General features: G+C 47.5%; 1 protein-coding gene across 6 annotated transcripts in view; it reads right to left on the bottom strand.

The window, feature by feature from the left end:
* Positions 1-14836, bottom strand: part of Frmd4a (FERM domain containing 4A) — a 592091-nt gene that overhangs the window by 52206 nt on the left and 525049 nt on the right. For all 6 annotated transcript variants that reach the window (XM_026782982.1, XM_026782981.1, XM_026782984.1 and 3 more), the window contains one exon: positions 231-307. In XM_026782982.1, coding sequence (XP_026638783.1) covers positions 231-307 — 77 coding nt within the window. The remainder of the gene's footprint in view (positions 1-230; positions 308-14836) is intronic.

The following is a 14836-nucleotide window of genomic DNA, read 5'->3' as shown; positions in this document are numbered from 1 at the left end:
GGTGAACTATCACAGAATTGCTACACACACACACACACACACACACACACACACACACACGCTGCATTTATCAACACAAGCTTTACTGTCTGATGTGAACTCTGCTCTCCACATTCACCATCCTCTCCCCTCACCCTAAACTGGCCATGAACATCAACCATGATGATAACACAGAACTGATATACAAATAGCATGCCACACACTCAAAAAAAAAAGGCTTTTAGACTTACCTGCGGGGGTCATGAACTTCCACGGAAAACTTCTTTTCCCTGAAATACAGATTCTCCAACTGTCTCCATTGGAATATCTGGACGGAAAACAACGGAGTTTAAATTCAGAAGCAGTGAGTTCCCTGGTCTCCGGTCCTTCTTCGCTGAGTAACTTTTTCAACAGCTGAGAGTTTCCTTATCAAAGCAGAGACCTTACAGTTGTTGGTGCCTCCTCCGGGTAGCCTGCCTACTTGAAACACACACACACACACACACACACACACACACACACACACACACACACACCGGTGGGTGTGGATTTTTCCTGCAGGTTCCTTAACAGGAACAAAACAAGTTCTTTTTCAAGTTTGTTCTCCTTTGGCTCCTGCCTTTGTTGAATTCTCCAAGACAGTTCCCAGCTCGCAGAATTTTCCCTCCAAGGAGACGGAGAGGGGGTGGGGGCGGGGAGATGAGAGGAGGGAGGAGAGGACCGGAGCCCGGGAACACGGCACTCAGGAGGGAGCGGTAGCCATCTGCGCACGCTGAGGGCTGAGCCGCGCTTCCTCCCCTCGAGTGCTGAAATGGGAAGGCGTTCAAATTCCCAGCCTCCCTTCGGGACTCCACTTCCTGCCGCTAATGTGCAAGAGCCTCAGACGTCCTCACTCGCTGGAGGGCGGAGGCTGTTGCGACCATAGTCGGGGGCAGGCGACTCAGGATCACAGTGTGTGCTTGTCACGCTGCTTTTTCCCCTCAGCACAAAGCGGGGGAAGGGAGCGGGGGAGGGTGCGGGGGCGACACAAGAGTTCTGCCGCTATAGGGATACTGCTGTCTTGCCTTGCCAGCAAGAGAAGGTCCATGGAACTCCAGGAGTGAAAAAAGCTGTTCTTGAGGTTGGGAGGCAATTAGGGCGCTTTGGATTGCTCTAGGAGTGGGGTGGCTTTTTCTGGATGAAAGTGAAAGTTACTGAGCAGTCTAGGGAATGTCACCAGAGGCTAAAGCTTTGTGCACGCGGGTTTGCATTCATTATGTCCACGGAGCTTCCGTTTCCTTCTGTATACTTAGAAGTGAGTTTGTTTTGATCAAGAATAAACCAGGGTGCCTGATCTTGTCTTTCCCGGAGAGAATGGCTGGTTCTTCCCGGCAGGCCTGTTTGTCTACTCCATATGGGGGCATAGCATTTTAGGTTTAGTTCCACACTGAGTCCCCAGCTCATTACAGACATGCACCTTTCAGATAGGAAGGTCATTTCCCTGTGTTCCATAAGCCCTGTTTTTCCCAGGCCCAGAACGCAGTTGGTCAATACTTGGCCAGTGAATTTACCACCCAAGTCAAACTGGGCTCCAGTTAAAACCGGTTTCTAGAGTGGCTGCATTCTCTCTCATCTCACACTCTCCTCGGCAGGATGGAGTTCTAAAATGATTTTGTCTGCATGGGTAACCGGAGGGGCGAGGGGCAACTATTGGTTCTCACCAAGGAGCCACCTCTTCACCCACAGGGCATTTGACTCTGAAGCCAGAGCAGAGACTTTTCTGTCTCCCTGGAACCAGTTTCAAGTGAGCGTAGAGACAATGCAAGGAAAGCAAACGATCCAAAGTCCTGCCCTGGCTCAGATGCTCTGTGTCCATCCCTCCTTAGTCAGTTAACTACGCAGAACTCGGTCACAGGCGGTGGGTGCTCTGCCTCCACGAATCCCTCAACGGAGACACTTCCAGTCTCTGATACCCACTGGTTGGGTTTAGACATCTCGCCTATTGGAAACACCAGAGCTGCTCACTCTATGACCTTGGCCTTACGCGCAGCCTGCCAAACTTGCTGGGCGGTGGTGGCACACACCTTTCATCTCAGTACTTGGGAGGCAGAGGCAAGGGTTCTCAGTGAGTTCAAGGTCAACATGGTCTACAAAGCGAGTTCCAGGACAGCCAGGCCTGTTACACAGAGAAACCCTGTCTAAAAAAAAAAAAAAGAAAACAAAATAAACAAAAAACCTAGAACTCTAACCTGCCGTACTATAGAATGTCACGCATGGCTTTAGAGTCTGAGCCTCTGTTTACATCCGGATTCCCCACCTTTCAACTCACTGGCCTTTAACTTAGCATCGGTTTCCCCATTTGTAAAATGTTAAAAATAGCTCCTGTAAGATGGATCTTAACAGCAGCAGATCCTGAACTCGGCAGTGGTATAAATAAGTAGACAACAAACATGGAGCTCACTGTGTTTTCCATGTGCTCTTTGTGCTCCCAGATTCTACCAAATGAGAGGGAGTTAACTGCAAAGCCACCAGAATGCTTTCCTTAAATTTCTCGTCTTGACTTGGAGCTTAAAGAATTAAATTAGATTATGCGTGTGCTGGAAATCTTATAATAAGTATAAAGGCCTCTCTCTCTCTCCCTTCCTCTCCTCCCTCCCCCTCCCTTCCCTTCCCTCTAAAGATGTGCTTCTCAGACCCTGCCCTGTATCCACCCTAACCAAGCACAGTGGATCCTTGCACAGAAGTGACTTCCTGGATGTGTGACTTAAGAGGCTCATGCACCTGCTGTTGCCATCGTGACATTCCCAATGTGTTTTCCTCTATTTGTGTGGATCCTACCAGTGATATAGTTGGTCCTGGTCTCAGCAGCGTGGAGTGGGGGTGGGAGTTGGGAGTCACATCTGCGTTGGATGTACAGACCACAGAAGGCAGACCCTTCCCCAGGAAGAGAAGAAGCCACACCTGGCGTGAGCGCTTTGGAGTAAACCCCACTTGTGCCTTCTTTTGGAAGCGCCTTCAGGCCTGATAAAGAATCCTGGAGCACAATGCTCAGAGGGTCGGTTTCCTGGCAACTTCTTCTTCCCCAGCTCCTTGCAACAATATAAAACCCACACCATGCCTTTCCTCTAAGTGGTCCCTGATGCTGAGCAGCGTGGAGATCGGTGTGGCTGCCAAAGGGCCCAAACAAAACCATCTGGGCTTACTGCCGCCCCTCATCTTAGCCAGGGTGGCTGCCCAGGGAAAGGGGAGGGGCTTCTGCCTTGCTGCTGCGCTAGAGGGTGAACCTGGAGTCCTGATCCCCAGGGTGTGTCCCCGGGGTGATGTATTTTCTGTAGAAATTTTTGTAGCAGGGGCAGAACAGTGGATTCCCTGATAGCTGTTTTTAGCACAACTTTCTTTTGCAAATTAAATGCTGGGAAGGAAAGGTGGGAGTAGAAAAAAATGAGTGGGTATTTTGTCTAGATCTGATAGCTGCTTGGGCCATAAGAAGAATCCCAAAGGAATGGATGAGGACCTGCAGCTATGCTGCCTGCTGCTCTTTCTCCTCACTTGAGAGAGGGTGGAGCTAGGGAGCCAGCAAGCTGCTGGTGGTTGCAGTGGGAGGAGTTGGAAGGCTCTAGGGGTGGGAAGGGCAGGGACAGCTGTTGCTGGCAGCAGGGCTGGATGTCATTTAATCTGAAGGCTCTTCATGGGAGTCTAGGGCATTTCTGTTCATGTGTTGCTTAGAGCCCCTGGCTGCTCAACACTCAGCTCTCAGTCTGGCAGAGCGAGAGAGCAATAAGGAAATAAGCAAAGGGAAGATGCTTGGCTTCATGTTCCCCTGTAAATGGGAGGGATGAGCTATTACTATCCTTGGGGCCACTCCAGAAGGGGCCTCCATGACCTGGTTCTCAGAGATCCAAACTATCCCTGCAGAGTCATCAGTGTGATTTGAGACTCCACACAAAGACTCACCAGACAGTTGACAATTGTGGCGAACACTGGGCTAGCGCCCATGGACTCCAGCTACTTCCGATGGCCATTATATGCCAAAGGAGCTAATTATAAGCATAGCTTTGCAGTTCTATCAGTAATCAGGGGGTTCTACTGATTAATACCTGTTAAGTCAAGGGACTCCAGCTAGGCATCTCCACAGAGTTCCACAAAGTTTCTTTGCTCATTTAGCAGCCCCTCCCCCAAGGAAAAAAAGTGGAAGTTTTTTTGGAGAGTGGAGGAGAAGAAACAAGACCCACAGAAATGAGGGGAAACTGCCTAGGGCCACACAACAAGTTTCTGAAGGAACCAGAAATAGAAGTCAAGGGCACCTGGTTCATTACTCCAACCACTAACTATGCAGCTTTTCCCAGGAGTCCACCAATTAGTGCCAACAGCTCTCACTCACTAATGGGGGGGTTAACTTTACAAGTGGAGCACTTTCTCACAAATGAGCAACAGCATGGCTGTGAGAAGGGCAGCATCGGACCAGGGGTTTCTCTCCCCTACATGATCGCTTTGCTTTTCGTTCACACTGTAAATTACAACACGTGTTCCTTTTTTCTTCTTGGAGACCTAGCTTCGTCCAGGCTTCTCCAAAGCAACTGCCTCAATAATCAGCAGCTTTAGTCAAAGACTAAGAGACAACAATGACTATGATTAACAACAGCCCGATGACTGGGTTTGCATGGGAAATAGAAGCTTAAGAGGACTGGCATGGTGGCTCTTGCTTATGAGCCTATCACTCAGAAGGCTGAGGCAGGAGGATCATATATATATATGTAAAATCAAGATGCCATCTCTAATAGTAAGAATCATAGTAAGAGACCACTCCTCCCCCCAAAAACTTAGAGAAACCATCAGGAAGGTATGGTGTTTGTCACCATATACTGAACCCCAATAGTCCCAGATATGAGTTCCCAGTCTTTGACTTAGCCTTCCTATGCCCATAGGTCTGCTACTTTCCCATTCTGGACCAGAGTGCCCTCATGTATAAAACTGAGATGGGAATCATTTATCCACAGGGACCAAACAAAAGTGGCCAATAACTATTGTTTTGGGGCCCTGGATGTGACAGGGTGCTCTGTAAATCCTTAATGAGCAGGGCCCTCGTGGGCCCTGGCTCCTATTAACCGGTCTACTGGATACCCATATCCTGTGCATGGCTGAGGCTGTGGCAGAGGAAGGCATCTTGGCTCCACCTCTCCAGCCAGCATTTATGAAGCACTGTGGGATAGCCAAATAGAGTAACAAGCAGGCTGACAGGATGGTGTAGGAATAAAGACTTGACAGGAGGCTAGGCTTTGTGGCTCTGATTCTTGACAAGGACTTTTGGGAGCTTTGTCTTCCTCTTGTCCCTGAGGCTGAGTCATAGAGCCCCTGAATGACCTCCTTATGAGTAACTTCCTGCTTCATCCAGAGGGACCATTATACAGAATCCCATCAGCCATCTGGCCCTCCTCCTCTTTACACAGATGAAGCTGCTAAGGTGGACAGAGATTAAGAGCTGCCAGAGGTCAAGTACGTGATTGATGTTGGGACTCCAGCCTTGTGACTTCTTGTCCTGTGCTCTTTCTATTCTGCCTCAAAGCCGCGGTGAGGAGCCAGAACAATGATGCTTCAGACTAGCTTTGGCAACCTGAATTGTGCTGTGCTTGTCCCAGACATTGGCGAGGAGTTCTTAGGGAGAATGACACTCACTTGTTTTATTCAAGCCTAGAATAAAACAGACAAAAAAATCCACTTCCTAATTTCACTTCTGCTCTTTCCCCTTTCCTGAAACACTACCACTCATGACTCCCTGGGTTTATCTTCGCATCAGCACATAAAGATGAGATGGCAAATGGAGGTACAACAGAAGGTGCCCAGCGCTATGCATTTGGGGGATTTGGTCCTGGGCATCCTCGGGAGAGTCTAGGGGACAACAGAAGGAGGTACACAAATGTGGAAGAAACAGTTGGGGCCATGTGTCCACTTTAAACAGTTCTGTAGATATCCAATACATTTATAAGGAAAAGAGAAACAAATGTATTGTGTTTTAGGTTGAGCTCGATTCCCCATCTAATCCAGTCTCTTTCAGCCAATCACATTAGTGGATGTCTATGATATATGGATGGCCATGCTAATAGCAAGAGGAAGAGTATGATGTCTACCGTGTGTTTCTACAGCTATCCCCCATCCCACAGAATGTGCAGCTACTTATCCCTCCACTCAGGAGTTGAAAATACTTGAAAAAAAAAAGAAGTCTGTCCTGCACATAAGCATACAGACTGTTTTTATCTTGTCATGATTCCCAAATCTACACAATGTCCTAACTACTCCCATAGCCTTTCCACTGTACTAGGTACTGAGGATCTCACAGGCATGAGTTAAAGTACATGAGAAGTTGGGCATGACCCTAATACTTAAGAAATTGAGGCAGAAGGACTGCTACCAATTTGAGTTCAGATTAGTGAGTTCCAGGCCAGCCTGGGTTACACTCTGAAACCTGGTCTCAAAAACTAAAAGAAATCAAAGTATAGACAGGACCATAAATGCATCATATACAAATACTGTATCATTTTATGTAAGGAGTTTACCAACCCAAGGTTCTGGAGCGAACTAATTTCCTGTGGACAATGAGGGCCGGCTCTCATTTCAACACTCAGATAACAATACTACATCACCAAGGGAAATCAGGGCAGGAACTCAAAGCGAGAATCTTGAGGCAGGAACTGAAGCAGATGCCATAGAAGAATGCTGCCTACTGCCCCTCTCCCTTGTACTTGCTCAGTTTTCTCTCTTACACAACCAGGACCTCTTGTCCAGGGCTGGCACCACCCGCACTGGGCTGGACCCTCACTGCATCAAACATCAAGAAAATGCCCACAGGTATAGAGGCATTTACCTGAATGAGGTTCCCTATTCTCAGAAGACTCTAGCTTCTTTCAAGTTGACAAAAAAACTAACCAACAAAGGAATGATAATTCTGGCTTGGAGGTCAGAGTTTCTTCCTCTGGCCTTCTAAATCTGAGTCTCCAAGATGAGATATGTATATACCCTGTCCAAACATAGGTCAGAGCTGGTATTTCAGCTCCAAAGAAATCCAATGCCATTCCCTTGAACTTTAAAATCAAGTATATTGTTCTAAATATTTCCTACTAATGGTTAAGATTGATTAAACAATACTCATTAAAGCATGGTTCCAAAGTCATACCATCTACCACATACTTAATAGCTACGTATCTTTAGTGATCTAATTTCTTTGTGTAGTTTACTAATTTTAGAAATAATGCTATGAATGACAACATTTTCCTATAGGGCTACTGAACTAATGTATCAGCACATACAGAGTGCTTTAACTTGATGCCTGCTACCCAGTCAGCATTCAGTAAGCACTAGCTACTCTCATGTCCGTTACTCTCCACTGATTTCATGCTACTATTCTTCTTAATGTAAGACATAAAAGTCTTGAGGGCTTGATTATATATCAGTCTAAGTTCAGGCTTGCACTATTTTCTTTGAGAGATGATGAATATGGTACCAAGGGCACTAAAAATATTTTCCTTACATGTTTTATGGTTATTTGTGCATGTGTGTGTGTGCGCGTGCGTGCATGCGTGCACGTGTGCACACCACAATGCATGCATAGGGGCCAGAGGACAACTTGCAGGAGTCGGTTCTCCTCTTCTCCATGTGGGCTCCAGAGACTGAACTCAGGTTATGGGGCTTGGTGACAAATGTCTTTCCCCACTAAGCCATCTTACCATTGCCCAAATGTTATCTCTTTAACTGACTTTTTCAGACTGTGAGCATGGAGCCTAACCTTCATTCTATTTGGGCAGAGTTCAAGCTGTTCTCTGTGGGCTTGTTTGTGCCTAGTCATTTCTAGCCGAGCCCCTCACCTGCTGATGTCTAATCGCATCTCTGCATCATCTCTACCAAGTATGTCACTCACCATTCACAGCTAACATGTGATGTCAGGGATGCAGCCCAGGCTTTGCGCATGTGAGGCAAGCATTCTACTGAGCTACATCTCCAATCCCACTGCAGTTTTGACCAGAGTCCATTTGACCGTTTCCCTGCTATGACTTCTAATGTCAGAACATTGATCCTAAAAAAAATCAATGTCCTCCTATAATAGGACTTAGCATTAATCAGTTAATTCAAACAGCATAGGTACCAAATTGGGCCCTTCAAATTGTAAACACCATGCCCATAGGCAGCGAGGAGAGGGAGCACAGTTTGTTGAGCATGCACAGACTCTTTCCTCTTGGAAATGCTTGCACGCCCAGCAACTAACACAATGGCTAATTTTTCTCCACGGCCAAATCTAATGGGCTCAATATGTTTCTCTGGCTTGGTTGCCGCCTCTCACTGTCAGACATCAGGAACTCCGAACTAATATGGTTAATCCAGTAACAGATGCCCAGAGAACCCAGCACTGACCCTTTAATGGATGGCCTCTTCTTAACCCATCAAAAACCTTTTAGTTTCATTTGGCTTAAGAATCATTAGGAAAAGACAGAAGGAGGTTAATGAGTCCTTAACAGAGCCTGGAGAGAAACAGGCCATTTGATTCCCCCTCCTCCCACTGGATTTGATTTCCTTTTATCCCTCTTCCCTGAGGACCTGTCTCCATGATTTTCTCCTCTCTGCTTCAGCTTTTTCTGGCAGAAAGGTTTTTCATGGACCTTTGGCAAATATGAGCACTTTAAGGAGGCAGTGGCAGTGTCCTTTCCTTTCTCTTCCAGATGTAACCCCCCCCCAACAGAGTGTGCCTCTGTGAATCAAGGGGAGTGAGTGACGAGCGGGGGTCATGGCCTGGGGGTGCGAAACATCCGGGTCTAACTGGATTTTCCTACAGTGAGCACTTTGCCCCATTGCTGCGTGGCTTAACCTCTCTGCACACCAGTTCTTTACAAAGACTTCCTCCACACCACCTGTAGCAGGTGAGAGAGATGGCCCTGGGGTCACAGGAGTAGGAGAGCTAGGCCCGACCCTCACCAGCTGCAATCTCCAAGAAAGCAGCCTATGCTTCCCTTCTGGGCAGCACAGTAGAGCTGACCCTGTTGTTGGGATTGCATATGAGTTAGCCCTGAGGGTGTGAGAGCAAGAGAGCTGACCCTTCCTCCCCCCTCCTTGTACGCCCCCTACAGCAGTTGGGAGAGAGGGTCCTGCCCCTTGCCTGGGCGAAACAGTAGAGCTGGCCCTGATGATATGAGTGTGGGGGGGGGAGGGGGAGAGGACGACCCAGATCTGAGGGCCCCAGAGCGGCAGAACTGGCTCTGCTCCTTGCTGTAGGCTGTGTTGGATGAGCTGGCCAGGGTAGCTCTGGAGAGCTCATCTGGGTAATGACCATAAGAGAAAGCTAGAGAGCTGGTCAACCCAGCTACCACCCAGGTCCAGAACCAGGGCTGTGAGTCGGCCCAGCCCAACATCCACGGCATCCCAACATCCATGGCATCTACGGACTGCTGGAGAAGGTGAAGGGGACAGAACAGCAGGATCTCCATGACACAGGAAAACAACAGGATATCCAAGAGGAGTCCAGGGAGAGCCCATTACCCTTGAAGCAGACCAATGACTCATAGCAGTGCACACTTAACAAGTACAGATGTATAGACTAAAGGGTAAACTATGTGACTCACCAGGCCACACTACAGCTTCCACAAGATTCTTGTTTGTTTGAGCTCTTCGTTTCGTTTTTGCTTTTTCTATTTTTCTATTAAATTTGGTTTTGTTTTGGGGGAAGTTGCAAAGGCAGAGGCAGATGTGAGGGGACATAGAAATAAGTAGGATTAGAATGCGTGATATGAAACCTACAAAAAATATCAATTAAAAAAAAAGACTTCCTTTGGTAGGTATGATGGTCAATCACTACTGTGAGTCACCTAGGAGACACACCTCCCTGCGTGCCAGCTAGGATGTTTCTAGGGGAGTTTAACTGAGCTGACCCACCCTGACTGTGGGCACCATCATTCCCTGGGCTGGGGTCACCTCAATAACATGGGAAAGAAGAGAAGTTAATTACAATGTGATTATTTCCTCATGCTCCTGCTGCCAGGCTCAAACCATGAGCCAAAACCAACCCTTCCTTCTTCAAGCTGCCCCTGTCACACAATGAGAAAAGTAACTAATGCTTGGATAAGAAAAGAGTGGGAATGGGGGTGTAAGGGAGGATACAGTATATAGTGGAAGAGAATAAGTATGTAGCGCAGGTACAGGGAAACTTGTAATGGGCCCTTCTGATGAGGAACTGGTCCTTCATAGAACTGGTTTAGTTGATTCTCTCTCTCTCTCTCTCTCTCTCTCTCTCTCTCTCTCTCTCTCTCTGTTTCTTTCTGTCTTTCAAGACAGGGTTTCTCCTTGTAGCCTGGCTGCTCTGGAATTTACTCTGTAGACCAGGCTGGCCTTGAACTCAGAGACTACTCAAGTGCTGGGATTAAAGGCCTGCACTACTCTAGTGAGGATGATTTTTTTTTTTTTTATGGTTTTGAGACTGGATCTCATGTAGTCCAGGATGGGCTTGACCTGCAGATCCCTTGCCACTTCCTTCCAAGCACTGGGATTACAGATGCACTACCATGCCCAGCTTTATGCAGTGCTAGATGAGTGCTCTACCGGCTGTGACTGTACCAACTGAGAGCTACATCCATAGCTCTTGCAGACCTGGTAGAGGTGGGCTGGGCCTGGGAGGGAGACGCCTTGCGCTTTGTGTGCTGCTGAGAATTCAGGAGAGAGCCCTAGACCTCTCTACTTGGCCAGGGAGCCTGGTTTGCAGGTGGCAGGACAGAAGAGCTCCAGCTTTCTTTCAAGCTAGCCATGGATGAAGCCTTTGTGCCATGCAAGCTGTTGCCATAGCTTGGCCTGGTTTTTGTTTGTTTGTTTTGTTTTGCTAGGAGATCTGACTGCCCAGCTTTTCCGAAGCATGCAATGGGCTGGGCTGAGCCACCCTCTCTACAGTAGAGGTCCTGGCTGCTCCTCCCCTATGAATCTCCCTGCTGGAGGGATGCCTTCTCCAGATAAAGGGGGAATGAGTTCTAGAGGTGAAGACTTCAACTCCCATAACCCCGTCTTTTCAGAAAGGCTGGTCCTACTTTTCAAGCTCTGGTTTCTACCTTTCGCCTGGAGGAATTCTAACGTGTTCAGGTCAGTTTGAAGATTCCTGAGCTTACAGGAGGAGGAGGGAGACAGGAAAACAACTGAGGTTGCTCAGCGTCCTACTTCCTGCCCAAGCCACATCCTCTCCTCAGCTCTGTTCCCGGTGCCACAGGCTTCCCGGTGCCAACCTGGGTAGCTCTCCCAGGCATCTCTGCCCATCCCTCTACCAAAGCCATCGCCAGCCTGTGCTGTAGCCATCTTTTTACTCAGATGACCTCACCACATTCAAGCTTCTGGAATGTCCTGCATTTTTTTCTTTCTATCCTGGAGCACAAGGCCTGAGGCAGTTACTTACCTGTTGCTCAGTAGCTGTGGGCCGAGTGAGCGAAGGAAGGAAGAATGTGAAGAAATGGGACACGCCTGGTCCTACAGGCGGCATGTGACAGGGGCGTGCATTTGAGCTCGAATTCGGCTACCTCCACAGAGTAAGGAGCCTGCACTGGTTAAGGTGGCTGCTTCTTTAAAGGTAGGAAGATAAACAGTGAGGAAAGTGGCGAGAAAGAATGAGGACCAGAGCTTGATCTGTAGAACCTCTATTTGGTGGCACAAATGTACCATTCTAGAGTTGGGAAGGCTCTGGGACTTGCTAGCCAGCCAGTCTAGCTGAATGTGCAAGCCTCGGGCCATTGTTTTCCAAAAACAAGGAGGGAGAGACCTGAGGAACAGCATTCGAGGTTGACTTCTGGATTCCAGCCTCCACAAGCACACAAGTGCACTCACATGACCATCCCTCCCCCAACCCGAGTGCATTGCTAGACTATTCACGACCATGGGGAAGTAGCCGTGAGAGCCAGATGAAGGAAGGAGAATGGTGGAACCCAATCAAGAACTCAGATTCCTGAGCAGCTTTATTTAAACTCAGCATGATTCCAAAAAGAACTAGGGGCATCTATCAACCCAGGAAGCCTGCAGTCCTAATCCCCTCCTGGACTGAACAGCTCATCCTCTGTGGAAACTGCCTCTGTCTACTCAAGGTTCTTTGTCAGTACAGCCTGGCAGAGTGGACCCTGCAGTAGAGTTCACTGGCCCATCAGCAGGTGCCATTGCTCTTTCCCTGCCCGGTGGGCAGAATTGTGTCTACTGGGGTCTGTCTGTGCTGGAGTTGGGTGTTAAACAGGTTTAGCAGTTTTTAGAAAGATCAGAGCACCCAGGATTTCCCCTGTGAACCATGCTGATTAGGAAAAATCTTCCCGGTAGTGCACAGGTCAGCAAAAGGAACCTGCTGCATTCCCCCATGATGATAAGGTCACCAGCACTCAACACCAGGGTTCCTCAGTCTAACACATCCAGTTGTGTGAAAAACAAAGCGTTCGAGGAACCAGAAGGGTCTGACGGTCAGAATGAGCGCAGCAGTGCAATCTTGAGAGCCAACTGCTACCAGCTCTAAATTTCTTTTTGGCCCAACAGACAAAAATTAAATCAAAGGCAAATCCAGATAGAAGCGATTTTTAAATTTATTTCCTTCTTTCTTCTACCTACAAATAGAAGTGGTGAAAGGCTACAGGCTCACTCCTGTCCCTTGCAAATGTCCTACTGCTTATGTGGAGTGAGAACTTGAACCGTTCCTTGAGAGTACCCTATTTATACTTAACTCCATCATGCCACTGTACACATATATGCAAGGATGTCTTCAAAATTAACAGTGGATTGAAACACACTATTAGATACTTTACTTCAAGTACTTCTTCTTTGTTGTTGTTGTTGTTGCCTAGATAGGGTCTTGTTATTCAGCACTGGCTGGCCTGGTACTATGTTGCTCGAGTTGACTTTTAAAGCCACAGCAATCCTCCTGCATCAGCCTCCTAAGTTCTGGTATTATAGATGTGCTATCAAGCATGGTGCTCAATATCTTTTATTTGTTGAGTATCTGTCCATCGGGTACTTAAATCAAAGGCAAATCCAGATAGAAGCGATTTTGAAATTTATTTCCTTGTACTAAGTGACCTGTGCATTTTTACGAGGCAAGAGATAAATAAGAAATCAACACATAAACCACAGGGCACAGTCAGTCAAAGGATAACAGGTCCCAAGGACAAATGTAACCTAAACAGGCCAGGCAGGAGAAGGGTTGACATTGTTACAAAAGTGGCCAGCTATGAGCTCTATGAGGGACTGAGCAGATACTAACATCTGTAACATAAAAAGGAATTGACTCCTGGGTGGGGAGATGGTTCATTTGGTAATGTGGAGTGTTTCCTGGGAAAGCATGGAACCAGCGCCCATATTAAAAGCTGGGGGAGAGAGAAGGAGGAAGGGAGGGAGAAAGAGAGGGACAGAGGAAAGAGAGAGAGAGAAAGTTGGAAATGTAGCTCATAGGCTCAGTCAGAGTAGAGTACTTGCCTAGCATGGAGAAAGCGCTGGGTCTAATGCCCTGTATTTGGGGGTTGGGGGGAACCTCAATAAGGCTAATTGCATAAAAGGATCTAGCAGCTCAGTATAAAACAGAAGCCCCCTTACTCTCAGCAGCACCCCTTTTCCATTACAACCTTCCCTTGCTGTTGTGGGGGCCCCTTTCTCTCAATTGCTGGGGGATTTATGGAAGACTCACCTTCCCAAGCCCTTGAACACATGAGAAACCAGGGCAGTAGCACCCCTGGGTGCTTGCTGTTTTCTGCAGCTCAAGACTGCTTTTCTGCCAACGAGAAATCTGGCCAGCGACCAGTTTTGTTTTGTTTTTTGTTTTTAAATGAGTTTCCAAATGTCAAACATAAAGTCAATTATGTGATTAGAAACACACAGGCGCACAGGAAACTCACTCAGCTGTGACCCAGAGAGCCTTCTAAGGTAGGGCTGGTGTTCGTTTTCCAGTCCAACGAGAGGGAGGACCATGGAGCCTGGAGTCCAGAGCCCTCATGGTGCTTTGCCCTCTCATTAAAAGGCCAGAACATAAAAAGTTATCGCAACCAGGCTGGGTACATGCCAGCGGGCATAGGGACACATGGGCTAGTAAGATGCCAGTATAAACCTTCCAGAATGATCGAGAGGACTGGTAGAGAGGTTTAGGTAGTAGAAACACCTGCCAGCAATGCTGGAGAAAATTCTCAGGCTGTTAGCTGGTCTGTTTCACTGGACAGAACCCTTAGAAATGTACAGTCATTAACTCCACATAGGTTTGTTATAGATTTTACTGTCTGTAGTTGCCTTGGCCGATGGACCCTAGAGCTAAGGATAAGTAAAATGAAAATCCCTGGTGAGATTTCAGGGTGAGCAGTCCTACAAAGGAGATGTGTGATTTGATCATCAGGCAGAGGTCACAAATAGGGCAGGAAGTTCACCAGCAGGCTCAATAGAGCGGCATGGGCCTTGGTTATTACCTCCCCAGAGCCCCGTCTCACTCTGAAATGGGGTTGGATATGCTTGCCCAAAGACAAATACAGGCAGCCAACTTGGAGCCAAACTATTGGAAGCAGTAAGATGGCAGCTGAAGGCCACGGGAGAGGAAACAGGGCACTGTGGTGAAATGGTGTAAAGTTCTAAGTCTGGAATACAGAAAGAGTTCTAGAGATGGCTCGCACTGAGCCGTGCAATGAAAGTTGTAACGCAGTCGCTTGTGTTATACAAATTTTGTTAGAATTTTTAAAACCGTAGGGGCTAGAATGATGGCCCAGTTGATAAAGTGCTCACCTTGAAAGCACAAGGACCTGAGTTCAGTTCCCCCAAACTAATAAACACAGAATTTTTTTTATTGTCTTATAGGACTGAACATGATAATTTCTTTAAAAAAATATCGATTTTACTTGGATTTGTGTGTGTGTATGTGTGT

The sequence above is a fragment of the Microtus ochrogaster genome, chromosome 16 (assembly GCF_000317375.1).
Source record: "Microtus ochrogaster isolate Prairie Vole_2 chromosome 16, MicOch1.0, whole genome shotgun sequence".
Taxonomy (NCBI): domain Eukaryota; kingdom Metazoa; phylum Chordata; class Mammalia; order Rodentia; family Cricetidae; genus Microtus; species Microtus ochrogaster.
This window is presented reverse-complemented; position numbering and strand designations above follow the sequence as displayed.